The 21239-nt window shown below is 42.0% G+C and overlaps 2 protein-coding genes across 2 annotated transcripts; one reads left to right on the top strand and one right to left on the bottom strand.

Annotated features, from left to right (window-relative positions):
• Nucleotides 1-2779: 2779 nt before the first annotated feature.
• On the bottom strand, nucleotides 2780-14191 carry LOC106740630 (telomere length regulation protein TEL2 homolog). The gene is made up of 8 exons (XM_014611860.1): nucleotides 13925-14191; nucleotides 12936-13015; nucleotides 12649-12770; nucleotides 12164-12546; nucleotides 11248-11458; nucleotides 10470-11001; nucleotides 8122-8268; nucleotides 2780-7030 (listed from the first exon to the last, which is right to left on the bottom strand). The coding sequence occupies exons 1-8, from the start codon at nucleotides 13963-13965 to the stop codon at nucleotides 4209-4211; spliced, it is 4338 nt and encodes a 1445-aa protein (XP_014467346.1). The 5' UTR covers nucleotides 13966-14191; the 3' UTR covers nucleotides 2780-4208.
• Nucleotides 14192-14863: 672 nt separating this feature from the next.
• LOC106740642 lies at nucleotides 14864-21220 on the top strand. Its single transcript, XM_014611885.1, has 7 exons — nucleotides 14864-15114; nucleotides 15309-15478; nucleotides 15546-15755; nucleotides 15911-16287; nucleotides 16365-16724; nucleotides 17306-18184; nucleotides 19235-21220. The coding sequence occupies exons 1-7, from the start codon at nucleotides 14990-14992 to the stop codon at nucleotides 20009-20011; spliced, it is 2898 nt and encodes a 965-aa protein (XP_014467371.1). The 5' UTR covers nucleotides 14864-14989; the 3' UTR covers nucleotides 20012-21220.
• The last annotated feature ends 19 nt before the right edge of the window (nucleotides 21221-21239 follow it).

Below are 21239 nucleotides of genomic sequence, written 5' to 3'. Positions count from 1 at the left end.
GTCTTATAACAAAATATAAATTTCACATTAAAACAATGAATACGATAAATTCGTATAAAAAAATTCGTATATATATAACGTTCCTTTCGAAACGTTTCTTATAAAATATCTTTATATATATATAAAGATCGTTTATATATATATATATATATATAAATGATCATTTTATATCGACGGATATATAGATCATATTCTACAGTTGAATTAACCGTAGCAATAAATTAACCCGGATCGATTATCCCTTTAAGCCCCCACAATTGTGATGGTCGAACATTGTATCTTACGTGTGACTCACTAGATGCCCAACCATCCAACTGTGATGGTAGATTTCTGGATTTCCACATATAAACCCAAGTACTTTTTATGATTTTTCGCAAAGGTAGTTTTGAAAGGAAAACAATACTTATACAAAGTTTCCAAGTAAAAATGTCTCGGGTCTTAAAGGGTTATTGTAGAAATACTTGTGACGTTAAGTTTCTACCACGTCTTATATTTACTCAAATATTCTCTCAACTCTCAACTGATTCCATTCGTGACTAATAATATCACATTTGTCTCAGCTGAAAGCGCTCACACTCTCGTTGCTCTCTCTATCTCTTTTGAGAAAGTAACTTCGAGAAATGACGAGGCGTTCGCTTTGGAATTACGACGTGTCGCTGCTTTGCAAAGACGTTTCGAAATACTAGTGAACGATGATTCAGCAGCAAATATGAGAGCTTTTAGCGAAAAAGCGAGCTAGACGAACTTAACCAGAGAGACTTCCCTTATCAAGATGTCTCGATTCCTTCCCCCTCCACCGTCCATCGTTAACACCACGTTTTTCCCAGCATTTCTACAAATGGAGAACGACTATATTTACAGAGATCACACATATCCTGCCTCGAAAAGAAGAAGAGCCGGTATTCAAAGAGTTAAGAACTATCTCGCACCAAGTTGCGGCTCTTACATATATATTGATAAGGATTACAAAACACCGACAAATGCTTCGATCTGTCCTGCGCGTCGAATTGCTCTTGAACACATGTGTTTGCGGCACAGTAAAACGTCGATCGACCGCGCATCGATCGTAAGATTTATCAAACTAAGGAGAATAAATCGATTTCATATAAATACAGAATCCCGAGAAACTGATATCATTTTATATAAAATTATATTATAACATATATAATCATAAATATATATATTTTTCTTTTAATCAATATTAAACATAGGCCCCCGATTTCTCGGTTTCGTTTCGATTCCGTGAAACTCGTGTATTTCCAAATGCAAAGATTGAGTCCGTCTCCGAAGGAAACTCTCTCTCGTCGTCCTCGTTTCGAATCGCTCGGTCAAAAACTGGCTCGACATTTCGTTCCGGACGAAATTGTCCCGGGCAATCGATCGTTCTACTGCGCCGCGCTTCCTAAATCACGTCACCGCCTATAGGGTATGTCCGCGACGGTAGAAAATACTTGATCTCGATAGATAGATTTAACATTGAACCCTGTATAAATTGGAGTAAGTCAGCCCGGAGTTAGCGGGAGAATATAAAAGATCCATGATTTCTTGTTTTCTTCGAATCAATGAAAAGATAAAACGTATTCTGTAGGAAACTCCGCGCGTGAGAAGCTTGAATTTTGGTATATTGTGCCACGCGTTTCGTCGAGGACCGTCCCGGCTCCACGACTTGACTATGCAGTACGATCCTTATTGAAATGCGGGAAAGAACGCCGCGTTGGGCTGCTGTTGCTGGTTCTGCGGTAAGGGCTGTACTGTCGGCGACATGTATCCCATTGCTGGCGCTGCGAGCAATACAGTCATGAGTTACAACATGTATAGACAATGAGCATCTTCTAAAAAAAAAAAGAAAGAAAAGAAAAAAGAACTGAAAAGAGACCTGTGTACAATTATGTTTGTTTAATTTAAAGAACAAGTTGCTTTAGCTTATTGCATCATATATAGACGATGACTAATCTAAAAAAATGTCTGGACATAATTGTCTATTTAATTTAACGAAAAGTTTCTTCAGTTTGTTACATCACCCATGCACAGGCTGTTTTATTAGTCTTTTCTTTTTCTCTTTTTTAGCATTTTGATCGAATATTACGTCTCATTCCACTTGTTAAAAGAAAAGATTAGTATTAACATTCTTTCACGTAAGGATACCAATGATAGGGAGTGGATGGTGAGGCATTTACTCACGCGTAATTTTCATCTGATGCTGAGGACTATTGCTGGCTAATTGGTTCATCGTCGGTGCCGGACCGATTTGTTTCGTTTTACTACCCATTATGTTATCGAGGTCGATATTCAGTCCCGAGCCGGCCCAGGTCGAGCCGACTTGCGTGGAGGACGTTGTATTGCTAGATGTTTGACTTTTGGCGTTGACGGGCCCGGATGAGAGAAGATTCGTAACAGGGGACAAACCGATCGTTCCTAAACACGACATTAAACTTGAATTCTTAACGTGCATTAGGTGACTTAATTAAAAAAATATTAAAATTATGTTATTCCTACTACATATATACATATACATATATGTGAAATCACCACCTGGACAAGTGTGAAGCGCCAAAAACTCGATGCCTCGATTGTCTTGAAGTAACCTTTATTGCGAGCGAGACTTCATTTTCAATGACGAAAACATTGCAAAATTGGAAAACGCGACGATGACCAAGATAATTCTTTCATGCAATGTAAACGTCGAGCGCTTTAATTATATATTATGTACTGATTTATTATCAAGTTGATTAAGAAATCTTTCTCCATAAGCGCATTATTATTTGTCGGCATATTTCTACCTGAAAAACGCCTTGTTCACACCAACATTTGTTCAGTGTTTATAGAAGAAGACTTTTGAATCAACCTAATAGAAATTGCACAAGTACATTCATTTTATTCGTATATAACAACCTTTATACATTATTTGTAATATAGAACACATTACAATTATATGTTACACTACACTAGATATACAGAGTGTCTGACACAACGTGCAGATCCGCTCTTATGCAGGCAGAACTCATCAAACTGAAAAATAGTCACTCACCATTTTGCAAATAATTAGGATAAATTAAAAAGAACCAGTCTAGAACTAGCGAATAAAGGCGCGAATACCGCAGCAGGATGAGTTTTTTAGATAATATCTTATCCAAGAGGAGACAACTGAACAGTAAAAATAGATACAACTGGAAACGCTTGAGGCTCTCCTGTTTCCTCGCCATGACTATCTTGTTTAATGACGCCCCAGAAGCGAGAAAACGCGCGCCCAAAATTCTTGCGGAGTACGTTAAAATAAAAAGATACGTCCACAAAATGATACTTGTGATCGATTGAGAACATTTGTAAGATATTCTGTAAACTTTCCTTTTATCTTAACAATCAACGAACAGCCGTAAAGTTAACGTGACAAAATCACGAGGAAAAATAAGCAAAAGGTTGCATATCACGTTAATTTTACAGTTAATTATCGATTGTTAGAGCAGAAAGGAAAAGTTCCCGGAATATTTTACAAATGTATCTCTCAATCGATCGCAAATGTATCATTTTACAGATATATCCGTATTTATTTCAACGTATTTCGCAAGAATTTTGGGCGTACGTTTTTTCGCTTCAGACGTCATCAAACAAGTAGATTACACCGAAAGACCGGGAGTTTTCAAATTATAAGACTTGTCGTTACCAGGAAATCGTCGACGGATTCAGACATCCTGAACGAGACTTTGCCTAAAGAGTTCGTCCCATCACATGGTGTGCACTCGTTCATTAATTTTTCTCTAATTAATTAATACCTCTAATTGTGGGATTTCTGGATCATAATTCACGTAGTGAAAAGTTCACACGATGTCATATGGATATAAAACTTGCGATGTTTGTTTTGGTGCTGGATTGCCAGAAATACCGTGTTTTGATTGGCACATTTCTAGAAATCACGTGTGTGAATCATCATCCAGAAATCCCACCTGGCAAAATCGCCTGACAGTTCAGGCTCCACCTGTACATGAACGGATGTACGCGTTGCGTCAGGCAATGTCTCTCTATGTGGCTACATAAAAAAAAAAAAAAAACTTAAAAGACAACTATTTAACACATCGAAGGATTCCTTTTGTTCGCTGGAAAAAGCAGACCGCTCGGATTCCGCGACCGACGATCTCTCTCGTTTTCAATTCAATTCTCGTTGCTGTCCTTTCCGTTTCCCACGCGGATTCTCGCAATCTCTGCGCGCGAGTTCAACCGTTGAGGGCGGAGCTGATGATCGCGTCGACGTAGTTCATCACCGTGGCATTCAGCTCTCTGCACTTGGCATCATGCTCGCCGTAGATGACGTTCTGTGTCAGCAGCAGCCACTCCCTGATCTCCAACAGCATGTCCAACAGCTCGACGACGATGCTGTCCTTCGGCAACGACACCAAGACGGACGCGATACACTCGACGACGGCGAACCTTGCGTTCGCCTCGTTGTGGTTCCTCAACGTCCACGTGAGCTCCAAGACTTCCTTGCCCATCTTCAAGGCCGACGGGCAGTTCTCGGCGGCGCGCATGATCACGGCCAGTGTCTTCAGGTAGCGCAGCAGCAGGATGTTCTCCTGATCCGCGTAGATCCTCAAACCCTGCAGCTGGCCGGATTCCTGTCGCCGGCCGAAGCCGTAAAGAAGCGGATAAAAGAACGACGGGACGACGTTCGCGAAACGATTCGCGCTTTTCTTGACCGCCTTGACCTTATGCGCGAATCGCTTCGTACGCGACTCGATCCTGCTGTCGATGACCTCCCGCCAGTCGGCAAGTCGAGTCTCCGGCGCGGTAATCTCGCGCAGGTTCTCCAGGTCTTCGTCGTAGCACAGTTCCTGCGTCCTGCGCGGCTTCGTCGTGTCGATGAAGATCGACACAGGACTCGACGGAACGGGTCTCCTCCGCTTCACCGGCTTGGTGTTCTCCGTGTCGGCCGCTTCGTCCTGCCTGGTGTCCGACAAGCGTTTCGCGGACTCGGCTAGCACGTCGAGGAACAACAAGCGCTGGCTCAACGAGTACTTGCCGGGCTCCTCGTAGAATTGTTCGCACAGGAACTCGGCGCACTCCTTCGGCCGCACGATCGCGATCTCCACGCAACAGCGGAACACCACGAGCTCGAAGTCCTCCATGCAGGACTGCTGTCTGAGTGTGAGGAGTAGCTCCAGCAGCTCGAGCGCGAAGGACGCGTCGTCGTACGGCAGCTGCGTCCGTATGAGCTTCTCGCAGACCGACATAGATTCGGAGAAGACCTCGGGGTCGGCGGCGGTGCGCTCGTCCGTCAGGTTATCGCGCAGATCGCGCAGGTACATCGGCCGCGCTTTGTTCACCGGCTTATCCCGCTCCTCGTCCATGTCGTAAGGCATCAGGTCATCGTCGCTGTCCAGACTGTTGTCGTCGCTGTCCAGATTCTTGTCCTCTCGGCAACTCATCTTCGCGTCGTCTCGTGTGCTCGACGTCGCGTCCCGCTTCTCCTTCCTCGCGAGATCGTCCTCCGTTAAACTCACGCTATCTTTCTTCCTGCTGCTGACCGGGAGAATCGGCAGGAGATCGACGACCAATTCGTTTATCTTCTCTTCGACGGTCGAAAGCTTGACTTCGACCGCGGTCGTGTCGCCGCTCGGTTGCGTACGCAGATGTTTCAGCGACTCGATCAACAGTCGCACTCGCTCGGGCATGTTCTCGTAGTCGAACGCCAATTTTGGCGCTTCGCGTTCGGACAGGTAGTTGATGCACACCTCGGCGGTGATCATGCCCATAGCTCTCACGTAGACGTCTGTGCACTCCAGATGCACGGACACCCCGGCGAGCAGAGACTTCCGGCACTGCTGCCGCGCGTCTTGCTTCAAACGATGCTCGCACGACCTCATGGATAGGATGATCAGCCGTGAAATGTACTCGTGCTGTTCCACGGGCGTGTGATTCAGGATACTGCTATCACCCCAGACGTCGACAAGCTTCAGCAGTAATCCCGGCAAAACGTCCTCGTCCTCCTTGTCCGTATCTCCGAAAGACGAGAGATAGGAGATCAAGTTTAAGAGCAGTTTCTCGTCCGTATAGTAGCGCATGAAAGGGATCTTGGACGTCAGCACGTACTTCCAGTGCGGCGCGGTCAGCACGTCTCCGAAGACAGGCAGCACACCGGACTCGCAGTGTTTCAAGAACAACGTGGCCGCGTGCTCGACAGCCGTGGCGTCCAATTCGCGGAGCACACTGCGCACCAGGTGGTGCGCCCCTGCGTGCGGACTCTGGCACCACGTCTTGAAAATGTCGACGAGCAAAGTCAGGTCGTAGCTCGGCTTCGAGGTGATCAGGATCCTGCTGATCAGCGACGAAAGTACCGCTGTTTTCGGCTTGACGTGCTGGATGTGCCAGCCCTCGTTGACCAAGTACATCGCGCGGCACACGTGGTAGCAGAGTACCCTGACGTAGACCTGCGGCGTGAACAGCCTCGGCGTGTCGAGCTGCGTCTTGTTGGCCACGCGACTCGGCAAGGACATCAGGATCTGCGTAACGCGCCGCCAGGCCGCGTCCAGCTCCACCTCCAGCGGGCGGGACTGGGCACCTCCAGCGCGACAGGTGTCCACGATCGCCGAGTAGATCGCGTCGCTCTTCAGCAGAGCCTGCAGTATCTCCGAAATCGCACGAGTCTTCCTCCCGTCCTCGGATTCGCTCAGAGCGACGCTCAAGAGTCTCAGGGACTCGGACAATATCGGCATCGTGGCGCCCTCGACGGCCGCTAACTGACTGATCAAAGGATCCAGCGAGTCGTCGTCCTGCTGTAACGGCCAGTCGCGATCGAACTTGTCGATCGTTGCCTCTAAAATTCTCCCGTACGTCACGACGTTCACACGCGCACCCTCATCGACGCTCATGTATCTCTCACGAGTAACGGTGTCCGGCAAGTGCGCCACGTACTCCGACAGGGCCGATCGTATTCGCTCCAAGTCGCCGCGGCTCTTAATGCGGCGCACGGCGCGTAATACTTCCAACAATGAGCCGGCATTAAACTCATCCGCCGCGGCGTTCTCTTCGGCCTTACCAGCTGCAAGGAAAGGCTCATCTTTGGCGGATTACATTAGCTTCTAATCGAGAAGGTGTAATTTTAGGGTTTCAAAAGTTCTCCCCGCTTAGAGATACATATGCATCATCGATCTCGAAAGGGAGGGCTCATTTCACAGGAGACTACATTCCTCGGAGGGGGGACAGTTCCGAGGTAACTCGACACCTTGGAAGAGAAAGGCCAATGTATATTCCTTCGATCTTCAATTATACGTGTCATAGAATCTTTTATAAAATATAGCAGATTTTATCTATATAATACTTATTAAATACTATTATATAATAGTGTTTAAATATTGAAGTAATACTTATTTAATAGTCAAGTATTAAATAATATTCCTTAAATACTCTCTCCAGCACTGATAATAACAGATTTTACATGTATATATAATACTTGTTAAATATTAACATAATAATATTTAAGCATTAAAAAATAATGCTTATTGAATAAAACAAAATGAAAATCAAATCAAAACTCGCTTTCTTTGTTGATAATAAAATAAAATAAGTATTAAATAATAATAACTAACTCCTTTTTATTTAATACTAATAATGATAATAATAGATTTTTATGAGTGTTAAGTTTTATAAAATAGAGGATCGGAACTTTATAGTTGTAGAAATATACAATTTTGGAAGCCGTAGAATTTATATGCAATGTGATAAATTCGCCTTGAGATTCAACTCAACCGTAAATTTCGTTCTTCCGACTTAATGATATTTAATTATTATAATGAACAAGTGTGATCAGTATAAAAATTTCCTTCCAAGGTGTCGGGCTGGTTGCATTAAAATAGCTCGGAAATCATATTGTCTTAATACAACAGGGCCTGCGTCACTTCGTTGTGCAGGATGAAACAGCGTCGATATTCTTTCAAGTTCGCCTTAATTTAAAAATGACAAGGGAACAATGGACCACGTTGTATTACGCAAGTCTGGTACATATGTGCGCGCGCATGTGTATGTGTGTATATTTATACATGACACGCATCAACTCATAACTATAACCAACGAAATATCATCAACTCACTGTGGTAGGAGAAATGAATTCTTTGCAATCGCCCACACACTCACCTGTATAATTAACGGTGTTGGAAGGCGCGTTACTCATTCCCATGAAGATGTTGGAATTGTTAGGGCTATTTACTCGTCCGTCGGTTAGCCTCATGGTTGGAGTATTCAAACCATCCAGATCCGACAAGAGATCCGTATTTGAGGGTACTAAAAAGCAACGATGCAAATTACATACGTTACATTGTACTTACATTGTTAACTTGTGTTTCCCGCTTCTACCATCATGGTTTAAATTTAATCGACGATTAACTCAACGGAATTGACCAATCGCATCGATCGGTTCAGCCATTGGCCAATGCGATTGGTAATCGTCGATTAAATTTAAACTATGACAGTAGAAACAGGTATTAATGCGTTACACTAATCGTTTAATACACGTACGAACTAATATACCAAAGTCACATCAATTCAATAGGTTATTGTTTATACGTATCGATATTCCGATATTCTAGCCTTGTTTACATCGATCATTTACAACTAGTAATTTTTTATTAAATTTATTTCGGTGAAACATATAAAGAATAGTGTATTAAATTGGTATATCTTTTCTTTTCGATGTGTACTGTATCAGCTTAATATGCTATCGTTTACATACGTTATCGAAATTAAGGTAATTTAATAGAAAATTACTGTTTGCTACACATATCAAACAATCGATGTAAACAAGCAATAAGATAATTTCGTGCGAATCATTAGTTGATACGCTTATTAAACGGTGTAAATAAAATCGACTTTAACAATTTTATTCTGAATTATTTTAATTTTAATGACGCGTGTAAACAATATAAGGCTGCTAAATACTCGCTATGGCTGTTCTTCTTTGATGACGTCAGAAACGAGGAAAATTATGCCAATTTACGTAACGGTACATGTGGAAATAAAAGAATATACGCACAAAGTAATACTCGTGATCGATTCAGCACACTTGTAAAAATGTCCGGACGTTTTCCTTTAACTCGAACAATTAATAAATAGCCGTAAATTAGTGTATGCAATTTACGTTTTTAATCTATTTTTCCTCATGATTTTCGTTAATTTTACATCATCAAAGGACAGCCAGAGTATCTAGGAGTCTTAAATTAATATGATATGTTTTCTTAATTGGTGTTATATCGCCAACTTAGTACGCTGTCGTTTAATGTATCGTTGAAATTGGGGTAATAGAAAATTACTATTCGTGCACGTATCAAATGATCCGTGTAAATAAGACTTTGTAACACGTTCACAATGACTGTTTAATACACGAATGAATTAGTAGCTCTACTAAATTATTTTCATTTCAGCGATGCGTGTAAACAATATACGATGCAAGAAATATGATAAAAAACGTATCGTAGTTTAATGCGCCATCGTTTACATGTAACGTCGAAATTGAGATAATTTAGTAGAAAATGACAGTGCAGTAATTCTCGGTAGTGCTATGATGTCACTGATGGTTCTCGAAGCAATTCAAACACGCTTCAGTTAATAAAATTGACTGCCACGCTGATTTTCATTTATTATTTTGTGTAAAAATAATTCAAGTGATTCGACAAAGAAAACTCATATTTCATGATGTTAAAGAGAACAATATAAAATTACATATATTATACTTTCATTAACCCCATTAATTATACAATTGACAGAGTTGCCATAGAAAATGAATTTTAAAATTCTCTGATTTTCTCATGTTCTCCAGACGACAGTGGAGAATTTTCCACAAGCAATATGTAATTTTAAACTTTACTATTTAGAAGCAAGAATTGTAGGAAAAATAGCTTACATTATTAGAAGCAACACAAACTTAAAAGTTTAATAACATAATATAATCCTGAATACAAATTCAGGCCAGGAAAAAATAAATGAGTATGTAAGAGGAAAAAAGAATACAGTCGAGAACACTTAAGAGAATTGTGAACGATGTTCAAAATTCCAGGTTTTTTTATATCCTCCCCGGCTTTTCCAAGTTTTCCCCGACATTTTAAATTTCCATTTTTCCGCAATTTTGTATTAAATAAGAAACTAGAGCAATCAATAGAAAATCGGAGATATTCAGACTTTTATTTGACGGACTCAAAATTGGTCAACAGTGCCGTAATTCAGCGAGTAAACCTCGAGCAAATCTTCAACAGCAACATCATTGAAACTAATACTCGAGTTATCGAGAAACAAAATATGATATATGAGTTTTAATAATGTCGCTATTGAATCAAGATTTACTCCACTGATTACGGCGCTATTGACTAATTGCCACATTTTGCATACATTTTTCCCGTGTAATTATATTCGATATATAACTCAATAAGACACCACCACGGCGTTCGATGTGTCGAGAATGCTGTGCAATTACTTTATGAGTATCGTCATACCTGTATTATTATTCGTTGTTTGATTATTGAGAGTCTGCGGCGACAGAGAATCGAACAGGTCGTTCGACGTTTTGGAATTTTGCGGAGTCGTGCCACTGCCGGTGAACGCCGTTTGCGTGTTGGAGTAGATCGTGTTCGCGACATTCGCGTTATTCGTCGTCGGGCTGTTCACGCCCGTCGGTATCGTCACGCCCATCAAGCTGATTTGCGATTGCGGCTGACTGGGAGGGTTCGATATGGTGATAGTGTTGAAGGCGGACGTAAAGTCCGCGAATTCGTCGTTATTGCCATCCTTCGACTTAGCATTCGCTGGGCTGTTGTTGAACGCGCTGGTGAAGTCCCCAAACTCCAGATTCGCGTTCTGCGGCTGAACGTAGGACTGGGTGCTCGCCCTCGGGTTGAAATCGTCGTCGTCCAACCTGCCGCTGTTGTCGCTCTGTGACTCGAAAATCTCGTTCAGTATGTCGTTTTTGGTCTTCTGCTGACTTATCGGCGACGACAGGTTGTTACTTGGTTGCGTCGATGTGCCGTTCTGCGAACCGAAGAATGTACTCGTTTCCAAATTTAAGATAACACATATGTCGTCATAATGTGTAACGTAGTAGTCGTAGGAATCTATAGATATCCAATTAAAAATATTTAACGAAGAAGGGGCCTACGTGGTTTATTTAGTGCAATTAGAAGAGCAAAATATTAAATAATATCTTTAATATCCGACAGGATCTTTAATGGTTCTTTCTTTATTAAATATTTTTATAGTCAAGGGGACTACACTTACATTGGATTGCTCTTTTCCGTAATTGGCCGCCGCTCCGAGGTCCACCTTTTTAATAGGTCTCGATGTCCGGACGGGGGACGAAGTCGCGGAAGGTATAGATATTTGAGTGGATTTACCAATTTGATGTATATTGTCCATCGTGTCTCTATATTCCCTTCCACCTTTCTTCGGACTAGTGTCGTTATCCGAATCCTCCCTCTCGCCGTCGTCACTGTAACGCGAAGACATTGAAGTTTAAATGGTAAACAATAGATACGGCGAATAAAAATGAAGATAAACATTCTGATAGCCGGGCACCTAACGACGCAGAATCAAAATGAAATTTTATAAAGATACAGGATATTCAATGACCCAATTAATGAATTGAAAGTTGAAGTATAGATATTCATTACTGAAACGTTGAAAAGTATTAAAAATCTCTAAATTATTTCAAGAATAAAAACTCTAAAAAATATGAGTAACGCAACAACCTAAAATGTTTGTTCCGATTGCTAGACATCCAATATCGGAGCTGTCGATTGCTGTCCTAATAAAATCATTTATCGACTATTTATAATGATTCTATGGAAATAATTGTAATAATTTATTTATGAAGATTTTAATATACTATATATTTGATATAAAGTAATTAGTATAACTTTCTCTATAACTTTTTCGAATTAACTTACAATTGATTTGAACAACTGTCAGTGACGCATAGTTGACATAATTTGGTTGTAACACACAAGTGTATATTTTAACTGATATATAAAAAACCGTTGCACCAAATTAAAGTTAACACTATGATAGAAAATATTTTAAATTATTAATGTAAAGTTTCCGTGTGAGTGGATGTACCCGGATATAAGAGCATGCCTAGCGATCGGTACTTCCATTTTACGAGATAAAAGAATGAAGGAACTGCATCTGCGTATACCTGTTGTTCGTGTCCTCGAATCCCTTCCCACGAGTGTCTCTGTCCCAGTCATTGTACGCTTCCACGCTAGACTTGTTCCACTTGGGACTGTCCATCCACCTGTCGCCCCCTCCGAATCTCATTCCCATTGCTTCGCTCGACAAGCCGACGTACTTGTCTTTATTTTTCTTAGCTTTCTTCCTCTCTTCCCGTAGCTTATCATCATCTTGAATAAAATCGATCAATTCTCTGACTTTGTGCCTGATGTTTATACCTTGGTCCTTGCCGAATTCATCGATGAAGGTGTAATTCTCTAAGGATCTTAGATCGTAAATGTGCTCGCGCGACGAAGTGACCACCCGTTCCGAACCATTGCGCACCAGATAATTAAGAAGGAGCAATGACTATAAAGAAACGTGACGTCAAACATCACTGCTTGAGCGGTTAATTTCAAAAGAACGACAGTGCAACTCATATATAGTATAGTTACAAAGGCACCAACATACCTTGTATGTTCGTCGCCAATTTCGTTTGTTCTCTTGCAACATCCTCTTCCAGAGCATGGACATCACCTCTGGAAATTGCTCGTACGTGAATGTGGCCTGAGCCAATTCTTGCATCATTGCCCCTATGAAGTATGTTTCATAAAGTATTCACTTGCCAATCATCTTGATTTGATTATTATATGAAAACTATCTAAAGGAATTGATTTATGTGGAAGATCTTCCAATTTTTATGTATAAATGAAAATTATACAGAAACTTGATACACTATTAATTAACATTAATCGTACCTGTAGGACCCCATGCATCATCATTAGTTGCTTCCCGAACCTTGGCTTCTGTTTCTGTATAGTTCATCACCACATTGGTCCTGCAAAGTTAAAATGAATAAATGAACATCTATAAGGGATTTTCAATCGAATCGGTAAGCTTACTTAATAAGACATATTTAATCAAATTAATTATATAAATTGAACACTTATAAGATTGTATTTATAATACATTTTATAAAATTTACAGCTTGCAACTTATCAAGGATCATATTAATAAGCTGTCACTTGAAACTTATCTCATGTAAAAAATACTCAAATTTGAACAGACTTAGATCTGAGTCCTTCACTTGAATCACATGACACACATCATATCAGTAATAATGATTTCACAGAAAAGTACACATCTGACTCCAAATTCAAACATTCAAATCTTCATATCTCATTTGAGACGAAAGTTTCAGCTGATAACTGCTAATAGAGGCCTAAAAGACGTCAGAAGTATAGAATCGATGTAAACCCGGCAATTAATCCGGCCGTTGTAAAATTCAACCCACGACAGCACGGGAGACAGTTTTATCATCTCGCGGTGTGCGTCGGATCTCAAGGTCGCGCTATAAAATTATCCACGCCGTTCCAGTTTTACGAGTCCCTCTCCCTCCTCCCTCTCACGCTCGCCACGACCACGGAACCTGCTCTCGCATCGGCAACGACTGCATATCCTCGCGTGCACAAGTACAAACAACACGATCGGCCAGATTTTCCCCGTCGCATCCTTCAACCGAACCTCTTCGTTCCTGCCCACGATGAGAACGTTCGGTCAGAGAGTCAAGGCGTCGGCGAAACTCAACGTATTCAGGCGGAAGCGACACACGTCGAAAGGTGATCCCCGATCCGGCGCGCGATACGCGGCGAAACGTGCCCGGGTCCGGGGAAAAAGGGCCGTTACGAGGTTATCTCGTCGCCCGCTCACGGTCAGGTCGAAGTATACGCGCTCGGGATCAACTTACGCCTTATCCATCAGCTCCCGCACTTTCCACATGTTCATCATCGTGCTTGTCCCCCCACGGATAGTGGTTCTCTCTCTTCCTTTCTCTCTTCGACGCGGTAGTCCTCGTGTGAACGACGGAACACTATCGGCAGCAGCACGTCGCTGAAAAACGGTAGCCAGATGTTTTTCCGAGCATCTGATGATATCGTGCGACGGACGGACGGACGGACGAGCGAAACGTCACGTCAGGCGGTAGCCATGTTATCCCTTCCACGTTTGCACACACCGTTGCAGGTGTCTCCTGTTTTTGCCAACGGTGCCGCACGGTGCGCGTCGGGTAACATCGAATTCACCCTGACCTCGAAGAAGTTGCTTCCTAGGAACTCCAGGTGACGACACTTTCGTTCCTAGAAAACGGCCCCTCCCTTTGAACACCGGGACCCGGTGAATTATCTAAATTTTCTTTTATCGATAAAGTGTCTCCAAAAGTGGCTTGGGAACCACCTGATTGGCTAATGTCCGTTCCTACCATCGTGGTTGAAATCTAATCGACGATTAACTAACGGAATTGACCAATCGCAGTGAACGGTTGATTGTCAATGCGATTTGCAATTCCGTTGAATTAATCTCGTCGATTAAATTTAAACCAAAATAGAAACAGGCATAAGAAGCCACATTTAATAAGAATTTAGAATACAGGCTTAGATCTCGGACAGGTTGGCCGGATATCAAAGTTACTATAAATCACTAGAAATTCTAGTACTTTTTAGGTACCAACAAAATGCTGAAGGTGCGTTCCCTTTTTATTGGCAATGCGATCGTCGGAATAGTGCACAATCACTGCTGTTCCGAAATTATTTTGGTGTCGCCAGCAACACTGTGACGTCGTATTTCGAAACGATATTGCAATAGTCACAATGGATCAGGGATGGGTAAAATCATCGATGTTTGAGAAACCTAGTTATTCGTGAGTCGCGAGGTTGCTCGCGATTCCTACGTTTGGTATCACTGCCGAGTCGGATTCAATATGTGGGAGCGCGTTTAAATTGCCGCAAAGCGAGCCGCAGCCGCTGCGAAATCGACAATGGCAGATTTCAATGATGGAGTGGATGGCAAATTGGCATCCCGAATGCGTAAGGTGAACCCTGAACAATTCCACACCCTAGTGAAGATGCATCTATCCTTCGAATTGGATCTCCACACAGAGGAGTGAGTCTCCACAGCGCGACGTTACGTCCTGTCTCCTTTGTACCGGCACTTTGTCCGCGCGTCGTCCTTTTAACGCGGTTTTAACATACTGTCGACACGGCGTCCTCCTTGATTCAGTCTCTATTTACTTCTCATTGTCTCTCATCACACAATCGTACTTGTTTCATATTTCATTGTTCGTCTTTTCGTTACAGCAACGATGCCATCACTGAAAAAGCAAGACTGAAAAAGTGGGGTCTTCCGAGTTTCACCAAGAAATCCAAGTCCTTAGTCAGTCTGGAGAAGGGTACGGAAGGTGTTACTTTATCCGAGGACGGTATAAATCACGTGATGCAATTGATAAATTATTTGTCTATGGAAGAAAGTGAGTAAAAGTATGGATCGAAGGATTTAGAAGGATCTGAATTGAACTTCCGTTTCTTCGCATACAGATATTATACAAGAAGGCATATTTCGACGTACTGGGAAGTTAACGAGGCAGCAGGACTTGAAAATTGCTATGTCTCAGAGCTTATCCCTGGATCTGGATGATGGACGATTCAGTGTGCATGATTGTGCATCAGTGCTGAAAGGATTTCTGGCGGAGCTGTCGGAACCACTTCTGACAGATCTGCATTATCCGGCACATTGTCAGATAGCTGGTAAAAAATAAGAACATACTTGTATAATGTAATTTATAAATATATAAGTATGAAATATTTTCAATATGTCAACGTAAGTATGTAGAATATACTTCATACATACTTATACAGATTGTTAATAATATATTCATCAACAACTTGTAAATTATCCACAGAATTATGCAGTCTCGATGCAAAGACGAATGATGGGAGACTGTTGAGATCTTTGCAGTTGCTTCTTCTGCTTCTGCCATCTATAAACAGAATCCTGTTAAAGGCCATCCTCACTTTGCTGAACAAAACCGCAAGTTACGAGCACAGTAACAAGATGAACAGCGATACACTGGCCACTCTCTTCACACCGCACTTGCTGTGTCCGCGTAAATTGTCACCGGAAGCCCTGCACATCAACTCGCAGAATCTCTCGTGCCTGGTGGCGTTCATGATCAGAAAGGGTATGGAGTTGTTTGAAATTCCGCCGAAATTGGCGACGGACATAAGAGCGTACTGGATGGAGCAAGAGAGAAAACTCTTGAGCCCTAAGAAGACCGACGTAAGTTCGCGATCGAGAATCGCCGAAATTAATCCTCACTTGTGGTCATTCCAGTGATGTGGAAACTGTGGTTGCAGCTGAACGAGTCGATACCAGACACCACTTCGACGGCTCACACTGTGTTCAGCTTCGTTGATCGTAAGTTAACGGCGAAAGCGAATTCTACGCAGGACACACAGGCGGCATTAGCCCAACTCTACGCTCACATACAAGCCATGCCAGAGTCAGCGAAAAAGCGGAGACTCGTGAAACAATTTAATAAGGAAAACGGCCAGGGTACACCCAGGCATGCAAAGCATTGCAAGACTAAGAGTCTCGGGGATTCCATAAAGAAGCACATCTTTCACAATAGGATTTTGGGTCATAAGAAGTTCGTCGATATCAATGTCAGATGTAATATCTCCCGATCGAGCAGTGAAGAGAATATATTATCAATGGTGAGATTTATAAGATTCTCTTTATTTATCTCCATAGTTTTCTATGAAATAGTCAACAAAAATATGTACACAAACATATGTATATTTTTTAAAATATTCTAAATTTTATTAACACGTTGACTGCCGTGTTGATTTCCATTGTACTGAGATTGAATTACCAGAGTATGATAATTGATATAATTTGAGATGCATGTATTTTTTGCTTCTTTTCAGTAGTTCTCTATTGACTAATTTCTCAATTGTAATTAATTTATATTACAATTGTATTAAAATATATATATAATATTTTTTATCTCATATATTTTATTATCTCACACACACACACACACACACAAAATTACATAATTACATATAATTATACAGTTGAGAAATAGTAGTATCATAATCACCAATGACTGTCACGGCATTCAACGTGTTAACGATACTAACTTCCGATACGAAGAACTGCATGAATCTTCTGATCTTCGCTTGTCCACTGTACGAAAATGTCATTGCATGTTTAATTATTTGTGTGTATGTGTCTTTAACAACAGCACGTTGACCGTTCTTGTCTAATATTCTTGTTCGCATGTATTGCACAGAAACTGGAAAACTCATTGCTTCCGGCGAGAACGCTTCTCAGCAAGTCGAACGACGAGCTTAGTGTGGAGAACTGTGATATTAAGACTAATAACGATCCCCTGCGTGCCAAACATACGAGTAGCAATATAAGTAGCTGTAAAACCTCCGACACTCTGAATTGTAAAGCAAAGAGGAAATTGTGCGATCGGTCCGTCAGCGGACATGAAAAGTCGGACGAGGGAGACGACCTCGGGGAAATCGCGGAACAGAGCTCGAAGGCATCGCAGGGAGCGTCTCTTGATCTCGACGGTGACCGGTTTAGCTCACTGAAGGCGCCGGTGGAGCTCAACTCGAGTACGAGTCTGCAGGAGATCGACACGATGAGTGCGCCCGACGAACGATCCCCTTGCGATATCGCGCATGCGGTGACTAGTCGCGACGATAGTCCGCACGAGGCCGGCAAATTGACGCGGCAACTTAGCGAGCCTGCCGATATGTACTCCTCTCATGGTGTCGTTCACCATTGCGACCGCTCGTCGACGACGAGCGGCGGTGAATTGGCCCGACCGAACTCGGAGCCTGCGCTGCCGTTCGTCGTCACGCAATCGGACGCACAGGACGACGCGTCCTCCCCTTCGGAGACTCGTACGCCGAGCGTGGAAGCGTCGAGCGTCGCCCCGAACGTCGAGCCGCGTACGGAGAGTGCATGCGCGCATTTGTCGCCGATCGTGAGAAACCGATTCAGGAACGTGTACGCCGTCCACACGTCGACACCGTCGAGTCTGCTGCGCCGCAGTTTGGCTACTAACGACTACATGTTAACACCTATTACTAACAACGACGACCGAAGCATGAGTCCGATCACGCAGAGCGCGACGAAGATGTCGAAGGCGATGCAGGTATGTGAGGTCTATGTTGTCGGACGTGGTGGAATTCGGGGATTCGATGATACGTCACTTGCGACGTCGTTACCGTTACGAATTTTATTTAGTAATGGTTTGATGTAACGGTGCTTTTTTTTCTTGTTGGTAACAGTAACGCAATTACATGCTTTTGGATCACTGTAACTAACATAATCGTCCCATTTTGCATGTAGCGTGCGTATGTAAAGTGTAAACTCCTTCGCGCTCTCATTATTTATATATAGAGCTGTCCTTTGTGAACTTTTGACAATTTGCCGTTGGTGAAAAAATCTCGAGGGAGATCACTCAGTCTTCAACATATCTTTGTCTTCAACATATCTAAGCTTCAAATCAAAATTCTGTTGAAATTTATTTAAAATGGGTTGAAGAAAATTATTCTGTTATCCGTTCGATCATCCGAAGCTTAGAAATCCCGCTTTCTCGACGTTTGTACCTCTAAAACCGTTTACACCTCGACATTTCCGTTAATGAAAAATTATCAAATTTTCATAAAGAAAATTAAAATCTCAAATAAAAAGTAAAAATGAAAATGTAAAGTAAACAGCGAGAATAGTTTATACCGTGTATGTATAGAATAAATACCAGCGAATATTAAAAGAAGGTCTGCGAAACTTGATGAGAAAGAAATTCTCATTCAAAATTGAAAATTCAATCAAAATTCACAGAAACTGTGACTGATTTGTTATTTCTTGAGCAATAACAGTAACGAATTACTTTTTTAAGATGAGTAACGGTAATGACAACGAGTTACTTTTAACACGTTCATTGTACCAGAATTTACTTGGAGAATTCTACTCATAGATCACTTTTTTTTCTAATTAATTGTACAATTTAAAAAATTAATTGTACAAAATGTAATTGTGTAAAACAGATTTTCTTTGATGCAAACATAGGGAAAAAATGTTTACTTTCACATATGCGATAACGAATGTGTTAAAAAGTAACTTCCCGAACTTCCCTTATTCAGCTTCATCGAAATCTGACCAAACCAACTCTATCTCACTCACCCCGATCGATCCGTTGCAGGAGAGCATGATGACTCCGCGCTCTAGGAAACCAGTGATGATAGTTTCAACGTCGAACCTCTGCAACCTCGTGACCAACAGTTGCAACCAACAATGCAACGTGGCCAACGGCGCCTTGCGCGGATCGAATTTGGGCATGCTCGGTGCAACGAACTACACTTCCATCCTGGAGGAATCTCAGACGTGCAACAACAGCGCGGACCACGTACCACCGTGTCACGTTGCGAAGGAGGACGCTCATGGAGGCCGCGATGCGGACGGCAACGACACGCCCGAGAGGCACAGCTGCGACAACTTCTCCGTCGCCAAATGCTGCACTACGACAACGCAGCAAAGCTCCGTGTCGATAACGAGCACGTTTCGGGAGTACCTGCTGTCGAGGAGCGTCCTGACGGCCAGCCCGGTCGACCTGAGCTTCACGTCGCGCACGGGCGACTTCGAACAGTCCGAATCCGACTTGAACATCCTGAACGACGATGACACGCTTTCCGACAGCCTGCTGCACTGCCTGGACGGTAATCAGCCGGACACTTCCGACACATCCGGCATAGCGTCCGGCAGCACAAACAGCGCCAACAACTCCACCGAGAAGTTCTCGGAGGAGTTCTCTTCCTCGCCGCGAAAACGAGGCACCAGTCTGCAACGAAACGACTCCAAGAGGTCCGCGAGAGAGCACAAAGATGCGAAAGGGCACGAGCACTTAAAGCACAGACATCCGCCGAACGAGTCGGTGAATCCATTGAGAATGAAGGACAGTTTCCAGGAGACGTCTTTTTAGTAGTCGCTCGACATTCCTCGAGGGCTCTCGATTGTGTTCATCGCGCACCGGTGAACCAATCCGGCGGTAGCCTTTGTTGACATTAATCGTATATATCGTCGCTGTAATTGAATACTGAGATATCTTTAGGGAGCTAAATCGTCCGCGCGACATTATTCATACTCTGTGCTAATCTCATCGACATTAGTTTTTATTCCATCGATAAAAGAATACACACCGCCGCGTAAAAGTAGTCTGATTTACGATCTAATTTACATTCCGTCGCATTTGTTGCCTTGGTTGATTTTAAGAATGTCTCGGTATCTTTTGTGCATTATGTATTATACAGGAAGTTAGTTTGTGCGAATGATCAAACTATTGAGTCTCACTCAAGATCTCGTTGTTTAAAGATATCTCGATATCGGAGCAACGATATATCGTTGGGTACAAATAAGTCGCTATATTTTTTTACGCTGTAACGAGAGACAAAAAGTTACGATTCGTTGGAATTCACCGATGTATGACGTAACGTAAGTTATATCGAACGCGAAAGTTTAATGGGGGAAGGAGGGGGGGGTTCGACAGTTGAATTATTTATTCTACTTACGAGAAACGTGTCGTTATATAATATATGCATACATGATATATAAGATATTTATGCTAAAGAATTCTCTTTCTTTTTCGTGACACTCTTGATAAAGGCATTTGCGAAAGCTGTGTACTGAGTACTGAGACGCAATTAAGTATCTTTCTAATTACATATCTTTTTTTCTTTCTAGTTTTCGAATCTACTAAATTGCATAATATATAATTTTATATCTCGATATGGAACGTAATTTAATGATTTTTGTGCACCCCAAGTTTACAATGCGCACAAAGTTTGTTAAAGTATTTATAAATAAAATTAAGTTTATATATGACGAATCGTAATACGATATATTCATCCTATAGTGGCGGTTGTACATGTGACTGTAAATATCTTAAAATTTATTAAAAACTGATGTACCACTAGATTGATATTCACATTTAGATATATTATTTTTATTTTTACATAAATATATATATATATAAGTGAGAGTACGTGCGTGTACAAATTATCCTGAATTTTTCGACGACTTTAATATGAACTAAAAGTAGCCGAAAAAGAAAAAAGAAACACGCTTTCTTTCTGTTGAAAAGGAAAGTAACGCATACATACACGCTATTATAAACACAATGTTATTATATTATTTCATACAACACATTTATA

This window comes from Dinoponera quadriceps, unplaced genomic scaffold (genome assembly GCF_001313825.1).
Source record: "Dinoponera quadriceps isolate SergipeBrazil2010 unplaced genomic scaffold, ASM131382v1 scaffold278, whole genome shotgun sequence".
In the NCBI taxonomy this organism is placed as follows: Eukaryota; Metazoa; Arthropoda; class Insecta; order Hymenoptera; family Formicidae; genus Dinoponera; species Dinoponera quadriceps.
This window is presented reverse-complemented; position numbering and strand designations above follow the sequence as displayed.